The following is a 14758-nucleotide window of genomic DNA, read 5'->3' as shown; positions in this document are numbered from 1 at the left end:
CATGCGCATGGGCTTTATTTACGATTGGCTTACTCACACAACGGTCTTCATAAATGTCCCTTTACGTTTTCTACTGCCCTTACTTGTGCCAAGATGAATTGTGTATAAAGTGATTTTAGTAAATTTTGCTCCTACAGGATTATGCCACGTATCAATAGGCAAACAAATATACAAATACAGCTGTCACCAATATTAAACCAACACCAAAAGATAACATACAATAGAAATAAAATATAAATCCATTTCATGTTTATTAATCCATCATTATAAAAAAAATACATGTAAATAATAAATAATGGCACAATAGTAGCAAATCCTTACAGCAAACCTATCCTGCTCTTAACAGTTATCGTCATGAATAGAAGAGCACTGTGTTAGACTGGAAAGAATACAACAATTTAAAAACAATTTTTTCTTCGTAGTACCCCTTTAACAGTAGTATTATGTCACAGTCACAGCCACAGAACTTGGCTCTGTCATTGGCAAAAATTTACAGATTCATACTTTAAGATGAGATGATAAAGAAAGGAAAATGTCCCTAGTTCGTTGGAATGCATGTGGTCCTTAAGGCAAGAATGCAATCAACAAATCGTCTGTTTGAAATCCAACAAGGACCAGGCTTTGTATGCTGACTGGCATCTATACTTAAAAAAAAGAGACAGTTCAAAGAAAGTTCTAAGATTTCTTAAATTATTTTGCACATACGTCAGGCAAGTTGAGTTGTGGATAAGCCTGGATTCTTTCAAGGCTATGTTCAATATATAACCATAGCACTGTACAATATATTGCCACTGTCATGAATTGCACAATTTGTACAAGTGATGCAATGTGTTTTTATGGTGCGTTCACACCTACAGGATCTGCAGCTGATTTTCTGCAGCAGATTTCATTTAAATAACTGAACACAGCATCAAATCTGCTGCAGATCCTGTAGGTGTGAACGCACCCTTAAACTGAATTTATAAGTAGTCTACAACTACTTATATGTACCTATAGAGTTATTGTCACCTACAGTTCTAAAATGTTTTTTGTATTCAGTGCGTTAAAGGGGTTTCCCACCAATAACACTTATGAGGGTCTGGTGACTGGTGAAGGTCTTTCTGTGGGGACCCACATTGATTATGAAAACAAGGCTCCTGTGTTCCTCTAGTTAAATAAAGGAGCAGGTGGGCCCTCTTCAACTCTATGGACCTTACAAAGGTTGCCAGATATAGTGCTCAGGTATCTCCATACAGGTCATTGAGCGTTGTTGGTACAAAACTGTAAGGGTACCTAACTTAAACAGCCATCATGGGCAATGAGCAGAAATGAATGAGGACAACATTCAGCTGAGCACTACTCAGTTAAGCAATATACAGAAACTGAAGTCATAATGTCAAAAGAGAGGCACAGTACCTAATTAAAAAAAAAAATTTATAAGAGACCTAGGTTTTAGACTGTTTAGTTTTCTATAGAAAAAGTTGTAGACAACTATTTAAGTCTTTAAAAATGTAAATTGTATCTCGTTTCTGACTCCTTAAATCTGTGCAAGCACATGTGTAAGCAGATCTCAACTTAGCACAAGCCCTTTTGGATATCTCATAATCCTGCCTCACACTGTGCAGCCATTTTGTTCAGCACAGGATTGACTCTTAGTAAGTGTATTAAGGGTATTAAATCCTGCTAAAAATCTTTATTATACACATGAACAATCTGTCCTGCCACCTGACTAAATAACCCCCAATTCCAGCTTTATGAGCCTTGTAATAGAGTTAATGAGGTTCTTATGGAATCCAGTTGGAGGTTTCTGTGTGGCATTAATCATTATTTAATTTAGTAAATCTCTTATAATGTTAATTCTATATTTAGGACTGTACACTGGGAAATGGTCACAAATCAGCCCCGAGCTGAGCGTGACAACATTAATAAGTCACTGTGCACCATCCAAATTTTTCAGACAGCCCCTTCTCTTTAATTGTTTTTCCACTTGCCTAGTGAATTTTGTCTTATTATACTTTGGCTTTTATGCACAATGTCCTTACTGTTGGTTAAAAGTCACTTTTTGACAGTAGATCAGTCTTTGGCACCGTGTCCAGCCTCACATCCAACCAATTTAATTCAAACACTGTCACTATAGAAAAGGGATTGTTACCAATAAAAAAAAGAAACCCTGCCCACTGCAGTTTAACAGTTTCAGGCCTGTCGTAGTCTTTAACCGGAGTACCCTTTTTGTGAAATTTATACATATGTAAAAAGTTTTGCCCCTTAAGTAGTTTCCTTTAGGCTTTCTAACAAACATGATTCCTTAAGAGTAAATGGAGTCAAAGGTTGACAAGTCTCAGATTCATTGCAGTATTTAGCATTTCTGAAAAATTTACGGTCTTTTCCTCCTTATGTCTTTCCATCTCTATGTCTTGTTCTTCATATTGTCTGTCAGAATTCGAATCATGGGTTGCTGGCTGCAAACACTGTTGGAGCAAACACCCGGTCATATTGTGTGGATCGGGTTTGGTTCCATAAAAAGAAAAGAGTTTCAGCACCTGGATCCTTAAAACCACTTGCTTTAATAATGAAAATTCATAAAATATAAAATAAGACAGGGTGCGTTCTGCGACATGTTTTGGCTTTATCTAGCCTTAATCCATCTTTCTAACTTTCCTTGCCCTGGCTTTCCTCATCATTATAATAAAAATCTGTATACTGGGCACATTAACACCTCAAAGAGCATATAATGACTTGGACTTGGACGTGTCCAGAAAGACTAAACCATCCCACATTGCCAGATACCACAGATTAAGTCTGTTGTATATGCTTTGGGGCAATAAGGGGCAATAAGTCTACAATGACTGTCTGTCCATATCTTGTTAAAGATTGTATATTGTATCTAGTAGTGGATTAAGAGTACAATTTTTTTTTTTATACTTTTCATCCATCAGCCTGTTTTTCCTATCCTTGATTCAAGAGTAGAATATATTCTATATTCTACACAAGCTACAGTCATGACTTTGAAGACCAGAGACCTCCTTACCTTTGTTGGTGGTCCACTTATATGTACATGTCCAATGGGTGTGTAAAATCAGGCTCCAGTTTGCAATCTGAATATTAATTCAACATTTTTATCCAATCTTTAGCTAAGCTCTATCCTCTGACATTTAGCAGATTAATTGCGATAATATTATTGGCATCAGTGTGTGGTACTGTATGCAGGATTTCCTGCCACACCATGGGAACTGCATCATCGTTTTTGTTCAGATCACATTTTTGTCCTTCAGCAAAGCTGGGGTTGTTTTGCTGCTAGAACAATAGTTTAAATACTCATCATTTTGAGTAAAATATTTCTTGCAGGTTGTAACATAGGTAAGCCTTACCGGTGCTGTAACTACTGGGTTATCAAGAAATGATGTGTGGAAAATTGAATCTGTATATAGACAGGATACATTTGACCCATTCAGTGCTTTGATTGAGCAATTCAAATCCTTTGGACATTACAACCACAATTGTCTCTGATGAAGATAAGACAATATGTTACTATTCACAGTTACTACGCGTTTCTCTGACAGTACAACAAATCAGCTTGTGCGCCGCTGGCATAATGACATTTTCATTTTTGTGCAGTGCAGATTGGAAGATGTTCAAAGCACAAGCTAAACAAAACTCACTGCTTACTATTTCCTGCAGATTCTACCAAGATGTAGAAAACAGTGAGCTCAAAGACTAGAAGCTAAATCATGTGGATTGCTGTGTACTTTAGGAAACCAGTTAGCCATTAGTTTTGGTTGTATGAAGGCAAAGCGTACATTCCAGGACAATATCAGATTGGCCGGGGAAAGTTTTTGTTCATTTGCTTCTTTCCAATGTGTTTGTAAATAGCTCTAAGTTACTACTGATTTATTATATATTAGTTCTTTTTTATATATAATAATGAAGCAAACCTCTGAACTTAAAGGGGTATTCTCATCTCAACTAATATGCTTATACTTGTGGGGCACGTCAAGATAAATATTATTGCACTTGCACAGCTTGTAGTCAAGGTTGCAGACCACCATTCTGCTCTAAAAACAGTGGTCTTGCTGGGGTATGTAAAGCTATAATGTAGACGTTTAGTAAGATTTTCTCTCCGGCTGTGTTCACGCATGGAGTCTATTTTGTACTAATGATGTTGGCGGTTGCGGGCTCCGTAGCTTAAGGCCTTGGTAAATTGCTTTTTGAATCATGCACACGAAGCAGGGGAAGAGACGTGACAAGTCATCTGGATGGTATCCTAGTCACGACTCTGCCTGTCAATGCACTCTGTGGGAGTGATTGTAAGGCAAAGTGGCCTGTTAGAGGATACTTTTCCTGTCAGTCACTCCCACAGAGTCATTGACTGGCCAATCACAGAACAGCACCTATTTTTCTCTGCTATGTCATGACAAAGTGCTGGTAAAAATGCAGTAGACTGAACAGGATTGCACTGTGATTGGCGATAACTTACAGTACAATACCATACATGGTATTTGGGGGCGGGTATTGATGCACTGGATTTTCAAGGTACCATGTGAGCAGAATGTTAAACAGGAACAGCATAGCAGCAAGGCAAGAATTTAATAATAAAAGCAGCCCTGATGTAAGCAGTGAACAATTACTGCTGATGGCAAGCTAAAAGGGGAGGTGGGAGTCAGTTACAGAAAGAAAAGAGTTAAATCACAAAAGCAGCCCTGGTCTATGTAGTGAACTGGTGAGGAGGAGGTGGATGATTGTGATGACAAACTATGCAGGGGACAGCTGCCCAGAACTTTATGCATGGTCAGAGATTAGTAGGAGATCTTTGTGTATCTTTCTGGCACAATAAGGGCCATCTAGAGGAGGAAGACAGGTTCATCTTGCAATCAAACAGTCAAGGCTGTCTCCTTTAAATAACATTACCTAAGCCTCACCCCTAATTCCACAGTCTGTCATTGTGTTTGTGTTACTAGAGAGGACTGAGCCTAACAATTGTCTGACAGAACATGCTTTCCTGCTGGACCACTGAGCCCTTTTGTCTGCCAGATCCCACCATAGGATCCTCTGGTACATTTGTTTATGTAATCTTTCTAGCATTTACCACTCCCCCTTTTACTAGCATTCTGGGTAATCTCATCACAGTGGAGACAAGTCTATAGGCATCAGTTTATGTTGTGTCTTCCAACAGAGCTCATAAGTAATATGTTGGATAAACTACATCAATTTGCAATTAGAGAATTGTTCTGCTGTGTGATATTCATGTCACACAGTATGCCTCTCCATAGGACAGCTCATCAATCACTGATCTATGGATTAATGACACCTGGGTCGATTAACTGTTTGGTGCCGCACTACACAGTAAATGGGACAATAAGGAAGTTTGTTTCCATTCATTGTGTAGCAGTGGCGACCTGTAACTACAGCTCAGATCCCGTTCAAGGAAATAGGTGCTCATCTGCATTTACAGGTCACAACAGGCAGATGTCGGCACTCCACCAGTCAGTGATAGAGATGATCAAACAGCGCTAATGTTCAGGTCCGTACGAACTCGAACCATCGGTATTTGACTCCCGCAGTCTTCCCATTGCGTGGGGAAGGTGGAGACAGCCTGAGTCCTGCCTGGAAAACACCTATGGCCCAGGCTGTATTCTTGTTTTCCAGACAGGACTCGGGACTTCTGCACCCTCTTGCCCACCCTCTTGCCTTTCATCTGTTACTACTTCTGCACCCTCTTGCCCACCCTCTCGCCTTTCATCTGTTATTATTTGTGCACCCTCTTGCTCACCCTTTCGCCTTTCATCCATTATTTGTGCACTCTCTTGCCCACCCTCTTGCCTTTCATCTGTTATTATTTGTGTACCCTGTTGCCCGCCCTCTCACCTTTCATCTGTTACTATTTGTGCACCCTCTTGCCCACCCTCTCACCTTTCATCTGTTACTATTTGTGCACCCTCTTGCCCATCCTCTCACCTTTCATCTGTTACTATATGTGTGCACCCTCTTGCCCACCCTCTCATCTTTAATCTGTTACTATTTGTGCACCCTCTTGCCCATCCTCTCACCTTTCATCTGTTACTATTTGTGCACCCTCTTGCCCACCCTCTCATCTTTAATCTGTTACTATTTGTGCACCCTCTTGCCCACCCTCTCACCTTTCATCTGTTACTATTTGTGCACCCTCTTGCCCACCCTCTCACCTTTCATCTGTTACTATTTGTGCACCCTCTTGTCCACCCTCTCACCTTTCATCTGTTACTATTTGTGTACCCTCTTGCCCACCCTCTCATCTTTAATCTGTTACTATTTGTGCACCCTCTTGCCCACCCTCTCACCTTTCATCAGTTACTATTTGTGCACCCTCTTGCCCACCCTCTCACCTTTCATCTGTTACTATTTGTGCACCCTCTTGCCCATCCTCTCACCTTTCATCTGTTACTATATGTGTGCACCCTCTTGCCCACCCTCTCATCTTTAATCTGTTACTATTTGTGCACCCTCTTGCCCACCCTCTCATCTTTAATCTGTTACTATTTGTGCACCCTCTTGCCCACCCTCTCGCCTTTCATCAGTTACTATTTGTGCCTCCTCTTGCCCACCCTCTCACCTTTTGTATACATGCATTTAGTCTAGTTATCCAACAAGACATGAATATCCTTTCTGTGATATAATACATTTCTCCACAATAAATTGTAAATAGCCTCTTGGGGCAGGAACTGGAGATATAAATGGTGTTCTTTATCTTAAATAATCTCCTTTTACAATGCACTAACCCATTACAGTTCCATTACCTAATTTGTATTTGAGCATGAGATCACAGTTTTGCTTTTTTTTTTTTTTTTATCTTTATTTTATTATACATTTCAGTGCGCACTGTCAGCTCTTCACCATTACATTGTGAATTGCTATAATCCATTTGTACAATTGGTTGCAATTTCCTCCACTTTAGCCCTGATGTTTACTCATTCTCTACACATGTTCCTAGTCATCTAAATGAACAGTGTCAAGAAAGTAGTGCTAAGTTCACTTGTACGCACATATGTGAGAGATTAATAAGCTTGAATGCAGCTCATTTTTAGCATATCCTCTCATTCGTGGACCCCCCAAATATGACACTTACCCAAACTATGGGTGATAAGGTAGGCTATGATTATTCCACTTAACATTTCTTTCTAGAAAGAAAATTGCTCATTGATATGGAATTTATAGCTGCCAGTGATAAAAATTAGACCTGTCATGAAAGTCATGACCAGCGTTTTATATAATACCTCAGCTTTCTGTTTCCAAGCCTCAGTTATTCCATGGGAGTTAATGAACAAATTGTTTTATAATTGGGTATACTTTAGAATGACTATGATATATGTGTTATAACAATTTCTGTTTAGATTAATCCAGGCCGACTTATCTGTAGACAGCTGTTTCAGGGTTACTGCCCCTCATCAGTGCAGAGCAGGATACTGTCTGGCTGCAGAGAGGCCAATCGTCATGAAGGCAAAGGAGTAATCTTTTTCCTTGACAAAAGTGCCATAAAGATGTGTGGAGACTAATAGGCCATTCACGCACCACTGGTTATTCTTGAAAGAATGATATGCAAAAAGAACAGCTTTACATATCATTCTTCCCAGGTTTCCCAGTGGAGCATGAGTTACAAGTCTCTACATATTATGCCCCTTTTCTAAAGGACAAACATTATCTGTTTGGTCCCTTCACATTAAAGTGTATGTGGATTGGGGGAGTCTCACCTTTCTGGTCACCCTTTTTCTCCAGCACTGCCTGCTTCTGGTATCTTTTCAAAGCAAAACTATTTCTCCCCAGAGATAATACTCAGACTATTCATACACTATAAAAATCATAGTGAGGACATTACTATAGTCATAGTAAGGTTAAAAACACATAGGTCCTTCAATCTGTTATCCTTAAAGTGGCATTCCACCCAAAATTATTTTTGCATTAACTAATAGTTCACCCAAAGCTTTCTATGATTTCTGTGAAATCAACTTTTTATTGTTTCTGCAACATTTTTCTACTTTCTATGTGGACTCACCCCCTCTGGATGCATAAAATCATCTAAACTGAGTCCTCTCGGACACACTCCTTCCTCCTGGCGCCCACCTTCCATGTCGCGGATCACGTGTCCTCCTCTTCAATGGGCAGGATTAGGTCTTCTAACCCTGCCCACTGAAGAGAGGGAGAACATGTGATGCTGGAGGAAGAACGTGATTTCAGCTCTCTGTCTGAGCAGAGCGATTCCAGCTCATTTGTGATATAATTCACCGTGTTGCACCAAAACAATGCCCTTCCCCTTCTTTCCTTCACCCCCTTCATGATCACTTATCTGCCCTCTGTCTCTGTCCCTCCTTCCCCATATCCTTCCCACACACTGTCTCCTCTGTCTCCTTCAATCCCCTGCATGAGAACTTGCATCATCACTTATCAGCTGTAATTTGTGTTGTTCTTATTGCTCTGTCCATCCTCTTCCCTGTAAGTGGGGAAATACTCAGGGGGACATGGTGAGTAAGACCAGCTAGGTTTGGGAACATGTAATTTTTTAGCTCTTGGGCGGAATACCCCTTTAAGTGTACCACTAGAGTAAGGTAAAACAGCCATCATGTAACAATTGTTTCTATAATATGGAAAGAATCCCAAATGTAGAAATTAGAGTAAATTCCTGAACTAATGATCTATATAAGAAATCTAACACACAACTTGTAATAGAATAGTTTTCTTGCAAGACACCCATGCCTCTTTAATAGAATTTCACAAATAAGCCATGACAACTTTCCCTAAAATTGCATTGCACTTACTGAACTGAAGTTCCTCTGTCATCCTGAAATCTATCCATTGATAAAACAAGCATAGAATCCAGCTTGGAGTATACAATCAATGTTATGTATTATTATGAGAAAGGTTTTTGAAGTTGTCTGTGTCAGTCCTTTCTATTAACCTACAGTATTGGAAACAGAAATAGGAAAATTAAGCAATATTTGATTGTGATGAATTTTTGTCTCCTTACCAGATGGGAAATTGGAAACTGGAGCTCCTGCAGCTTAACATGTGGAGTGGGATTGCAAACCAGAGATGTATTTTGCTCACATCTACTATCTCGAGAAACAAATGAAACGGTGGTCTTAGGAGATGACTTCTGCAAACAACCGAAGCCAACTCTAGTGCAGGCCTGTAATCGCTTTGACTGCCCACCAGCATGGTACCCCGCAGAATGGAAACCGGTAAGGCTTGTCATCAGAATAGCTAATAAGAGGGCATAGTAGATTTATTACCATGGAAGTTTGCAACTAAACTTTATGCAATCACATACCTCAGTATCTCAATATTAGCCAAAATAAATAGTGCAAACACTGTGATAAATGTCCCCCATAAATTTGTAGATTAAAAGGAGTATTAAAGGAGTATGCCAGCAAAAAAAAATCTTTAAAAACCTGGTGTCTATTAATTTTTTTCAGTCTTCCAGTACTTATCAGCTGCTGTATGTCCTGCAGGAAGTCGTTATTCTATCCAGTCTGACACAGTGCTCTCTTTTGCCACCCCTGTCCCTGACAGAAACTGTCAAGAGCAGTAGAGAATCCCCATAGAAAACCTCTCCTGCTCTCCAGACTGGAAATCATACACCACTTTCCACAGGACATGCAGCAGCTGATAAGTACTAGAAGACTTGGGAATTTTTAACAGAAGTACATTACAAATCTCTGGTACTTTCTGGCACCAGTAGGTTCACACTGCGTTTTTGCAATCCATTTTTTTTTTACATCCATTTTTTGTAAAAAAACTGATGGAAAAAACGGATGCATTTGTGTGCATCTGTTTTAAATCGTTTTTTCATTGACTTCCATTATAAAAAAAAAAAACGGATCCGTTTTTTTTTTTTGACAGACACAAAAGTAGTGTCAGGCTGGGTTCACACTGCGTTTTTGCAATCCGTTTTTTTCATCCGTTTATTCATCCACTTTGTTGCAAAAAATGGATTGCAAAAACGGATAGCAAAAACGCAGTGCTACAGTGCTACAAAAACTCACTACTTTTGTGTCCATCAAAAAAAACAGATCAGTTTTAATCTATTTCTTTTTTATAATGGAAGTCAATGGAAAAACAGATCAAAACGGATGCACACAAATGCATCTTTTTTTTTTCATCGATTTTTTTGCAAAAAACAGATGAAAAAAACGGATTGCAAAAACGCAGTGTGAACCTAACCTAACTCTTTGATATAGTGCAGCTTTGTGCTCACACATTTTTGACTCTGCAGAGCACAGTGGATTTCCACGTAGTCAGTCTAAGGTTATGTTCACACACTATCAAAATGACAATAAAGACGGCCATCATTTAACCGTAAATAACTTCTGTTATATAAATGAAGGCTGTCCAATAAAAACGGCCGTTGTTGCCGATCTGCAACAACGACCGTGATTTACATGAAACTTACATTGTGCTGCCATCTATGGAATCACGACTATGTGTATACACTCCGGCCGGGAATGCTAGCAGCCCCACAAAAAACTGACATGTCAGTTTTCTGCGGCTGCTATTCATTGAATAGCGGCCACAGAGAACCTGCCAGTTCACACAATGGAGCGTGCTTCTCCGGCTCTAGCCTGGCCAGGTCACAGAACGGCTGGTGTTATATGAAATGTGAACATGGCCTAAAGTATAGAGACTCCGGATATCAAAAAGTTCCAGAGAGGCAGCTCTGCTGCTGTAGATAGGCATTTGATATATTATGTAGTGTATAGTCCATTCTATAACTTTATGTTGGAAATTTTCTCTTGCAGAAATATCCATTACATCTAAATCATTTCTATTAACTCCCATGTTTTGTTATTTTTCTCTATTTAAAAGATGCTTGGACCTGCGTATCATACAGAGGCATCCCTTAAGGTTCCTTTAATGTGTATTACATTGCGCCTTCATAACTAACCTTGCTACATATCCCCTATAAATCTTTTATATGCTAAAAAAAATTGATATAACATGCGTAGCACCCTTTTTTTTTACTGTCAAATCACTAAAATGAGAAATCCCTACAACCAAACATAGGGTCAGATTTTAACCAATTTTACTACAAAGAACTTTAAATGAAATTCCGAAACTCTAGTAAAAGAAATGGATAACTAGGAGAAAGAGGGAGAGAAGAAGCCTGGATGCATTTAAAAGCTTTCTATTTTTTGGCAGATGAGTTTATTATAATCAAAGCTTATATCCTTCAAGATGATAAAGAAGAAACAGTATAAATTTAAAGCTGTATTTATTTAAAGATGGCTGTTTTCTGGGGCCGTGCCAGCACAAGAGCTTATCTTGTTTTCAGCAGCTTTTTATAGGGGGGATCACTCTGCCAAAAACTTACACAAAACAGAAAAAAGAGCAAGTTAACTCTTGTCAGTGCAAGCTGCTAACATAGTGTGGTGTTTGGTAGATGGCAAGTCCTTCCCACATCCACACAGCTGACTCGGCAAAAATTAATGAACTGTCATAGATTTTACCAAGTGTAAAATGACTTTAGGGATTTTTTTTCTCAAATTAATAAGTGGAAGGTAGGACTAACTTGTATAATTTAACTTCAACTACAAAAAGTATTGTGGTATAAGCTCAAACCCTAAGGCATGGAAACAACTTGAGTCATCCCGATAAAAAAACAGTAAATAATATAATAATATATGAAATGATTTGATTCTCCTAGTTACCCTATATTTCCAACATCCAAAGTTTTGTATTAAAAAATAAAAAGGTCAATTCTATTGCAAGCAGTTATTTTAAAAAAATCAATATATCTTATTGATCCTATTTCTATGTCCCACAAGTCAGTTGTACTTAAATGCTCAGATTAAATATTCTTATTTTGGATTAGCGCAATATCAATGGCTGACTTGATATTTTTGTGGAGACGTAAAGTTTATCGATATTGACCGTGCATCTCTCTGTGTAAACAGGATAACAATGAATGTTAATGGCTGCACAGATGATACAGCAAATGTTGTGCGGCCCAGCAATGCAGTTAATCCTGTCTTGTAAAGGCACTGCAAATTACCACTATTTTTTAGGATACTCGCAAAAATGTATTCCAAAGTATGATGCAGCTTATCTATGGTAGCGTCATTGACTTTAGTGGGCTGAATGTAGTCTACTGTTGGCTTTGTTTGGTGTGTTTTCTGAGTAGTCCACTATGCTTTTGCGTCTCACAAAAAGTATACATTAAGAAAACATATGTAAGAAGGAAGCAATCACTAATTTATACAGTAGCTCCACGTATACACCAGTATAGTTGTGTTTTTGGGATTTACATATATTTACTTTCTAGGGTTCTAGGTTTCATGTGATAGTATGTTGATCCAGGGATTATTCTGATTGCAATATTGGAGTCGGGAAGGAATTTTTCTCCCTGTGATGGGGCAATTGGCATCTGCCTCATGAGGGTTTTTGCCTTCCTCTGGATCAACACAGTATGGTTATAGGTCAAACATGATGGGTTTCCTTATTTCAACCTTGTTACTACTTTAAAGGAAAAGATATTATATTTGGATAGTATAAATAGTTTTTTCCCCTCATAATGATGAGACAGCAGTAAGTTCATATTTGTATAGAATCAGATCATAAAAATGTTATACAAAGATTATTCTGAAACAATTGGATTATGTAGTGATATTATATTGATATTGTATGACTGAACTTCCACTTATTTGTAGTGTTCACAATCATGTGGGGGAGGGATACATACTCGTGATGTCCTCTGCAAGCAAAGACTCTCTGATGGCAGCATCCTGGAGCTCCCCGAAACATTCTGTGCACATCCAAAGCTAACACAACAAGAAATGTGCGAGAATGAGGATTGCCCACCGGAGTGGTATTTAACTGAGTGGTCTCAGGTACATTAGGACTTTACTGTTATTTTACAAATAGTGTATTGTAATTTTCTAGTACATTCTTGGTAAATGGGTATGCAGATGTCTAAAATGTGATGGGAACTGCCTTGTGACACAAGTAATGTGTTAAAATAAAAGGATTAGATTTTTTATCAGGCGAGTTAGCCCAATCTTACAAAAAATTGAGAATACATAGAAATATAGACAGTAAATCAAGATGAATTAATAAAAAAGGAGTTAAATGTGTGTGACTATTCTAATGTGGGTTGGTGTTTTGTTCCCATATAGTGTGTGTGATTTATAGAAAAGTGGCACTGCCATAGTAAATACGTCTAAGTAAAAAGTTGCAAACAAATTCACCTGGTACTTACCAGATGTCAGCCTGCACCAGTTTTTGTGACTTTTTAAAAAGTTGCAAATGACAAATTGGGCGCAAATCCCACATTATGCAAGTTTTGGGGTGAATACTCCAAACAGGGAGATTAAAAAAAGTTGCAACCAAAAAAATATTTGCCTGTCGAATACTGGTTCATAAATTGGGTGAAAACCCCAATTATTCATCTAAAAATGGGCACAAAGCCCTTGATAAATTCACTTTATAGTGAATTGTCAGTAAAGCATTTTTATTGAATTGTTATTAGTTGTACTCATTAGTCACACTCAACTGGAAGGTAGTAGTTTATATAGTCTTGTACACTGAGGAACTGAGCACAATCAGGTTTAGAGTTCTATCCTTTTAAGATACCATATAATCCAATTGGTTGTGGATTGAGCAATAGAGATGAGCGAACCTGGAGCATGCTCGAGTCCATCCGAACCCGAATTTTCGGCTGCTGAAGTTGGATAAAGCCCTAAGGCTATGTGGAAAACATGGATATAGTCATTGGCTGTATCCATGTTTTCCAGACAACCTTAGAGTTTTATCCAAGTTCAGCAGCCCCCGCTAATCAAATGCCGATTGTTCGGGTTCGGATGGAGTCGAACCCGAACCCGGTTCACTCATTCTTTATTGAGCAATACAAATAAGATGTTAAAAAATTTTCCTAAAGTGTCATTGTCATTATGACTTTCAAAATCTAAATCAGCTGGGGACGTGATATAAAACATGTTTACAATTGACATTACTCATGCTTTAAAATAATGATATACTTACCTGTATCCAGGCCCAGTCTCTTGAAGGTAACTTTTTAGTTGCTTTAAAAAAAATAAAAAAAGAGACAAGGCACAGGAAGTCCCGGCCAGTACAGGGTGTCACATCTCAATGCGTCTATCAATCAAATGCTTGCTTTCACTGCGAGCGTGTAAATGACCAGGATTTCTTGCATTTAGTCTCTTTTTTTCAATCAGCACAAAACTAAAAAGCTGCCTTCATGAGGCTGGACCTGGATACTAGCACGTATACCTGTTTTAAAGCATGATAACTAAAAATATATGTATAATTAATGTAAATTGCAAACTTGCTTTATTTTACATCCCCTGTTGGTTTAGATTTCGAAGATGATACTAATAGTGCCCATTTAAAGGGATTTTTACTGAGTCATCATTGCCTTATTGGTTTGGGTTCAACACTTGGCACTGCTGTCAGTCAGTGAATGAAGCTGGAAGAAGAAGGCTTCATACATTACGCTGTGACCTTTTTGGGTACATGAAAATAAATAGCAAGTGAGCAAATGTCAGACCCTCACAATCAAAAATTGATGGCCTGTCTTAAGAAAGAAACTTTTTACCTGTCCTATCCCAGAGCAAAACTTTAAAAAAAAAAAAAAAAAAAAAAACCTCATTTTGAAGGATTACAAAACAAGCTCAGACTCTGTACTACTTTTAAAGGAGAAATCCAGTGAAATTTAAAAACAGGTGGAAGGTAAGGGGTGTGGGAAAATAATAAATAAAGTAAACACACCCCTCCCCGTGCCTCCGTAGCACCGCTTCCA

The 14758-nt window shown here is 38.5% G+C and overlaps 1 protein-coding gene across 3 annotated transcripts in view; it reads left to right on the top strand.

The window, feature by feature from the left end:
• Positions 1-14758, top strand: part of ADAMTSL1 (ADAMTS like 1) — a 526103-nt gene that overhangs the window by 450703 nt on the left and 60642 nt on the right. For all 3 annotated transcript variants that reach the window (XM_069962058.1, XM_069962057.1, XM_069962059.1), the window contains exons 16-17: positions 8975-9185; positions 12651-12830. In XM_069962058.1, the coding sequence (XP_069818159.1) occupies positions 8975-9185; positions 12651-12830 (391 nt within the window). The remainder of the gene's footprint in view (positions 1-8974; positions 9186-12650; positions 12831-14758) is intronic.

Source organism: Dendropsophus ebraccatus, chromosome 3 (assembly GCF_027789765.1).
Source record: "Dendropsophus ebraccatus isolate aDenEbr1 chromosome 3, aDenEbr1.pat, whole genome shotgun sequence".
Classification (NCBI taxonomy): Eukaryota; Metazoa; Chordata; class Amphibia; order Anura; family Hylidae; genus Dendropsophus; species Dendropsophus ebraccatus.
The sequence above is the reverse complement of the archived record's forward strand: the minus strand, read 5'-3'. Positions and strand labels throughout refer to the sequence as shown.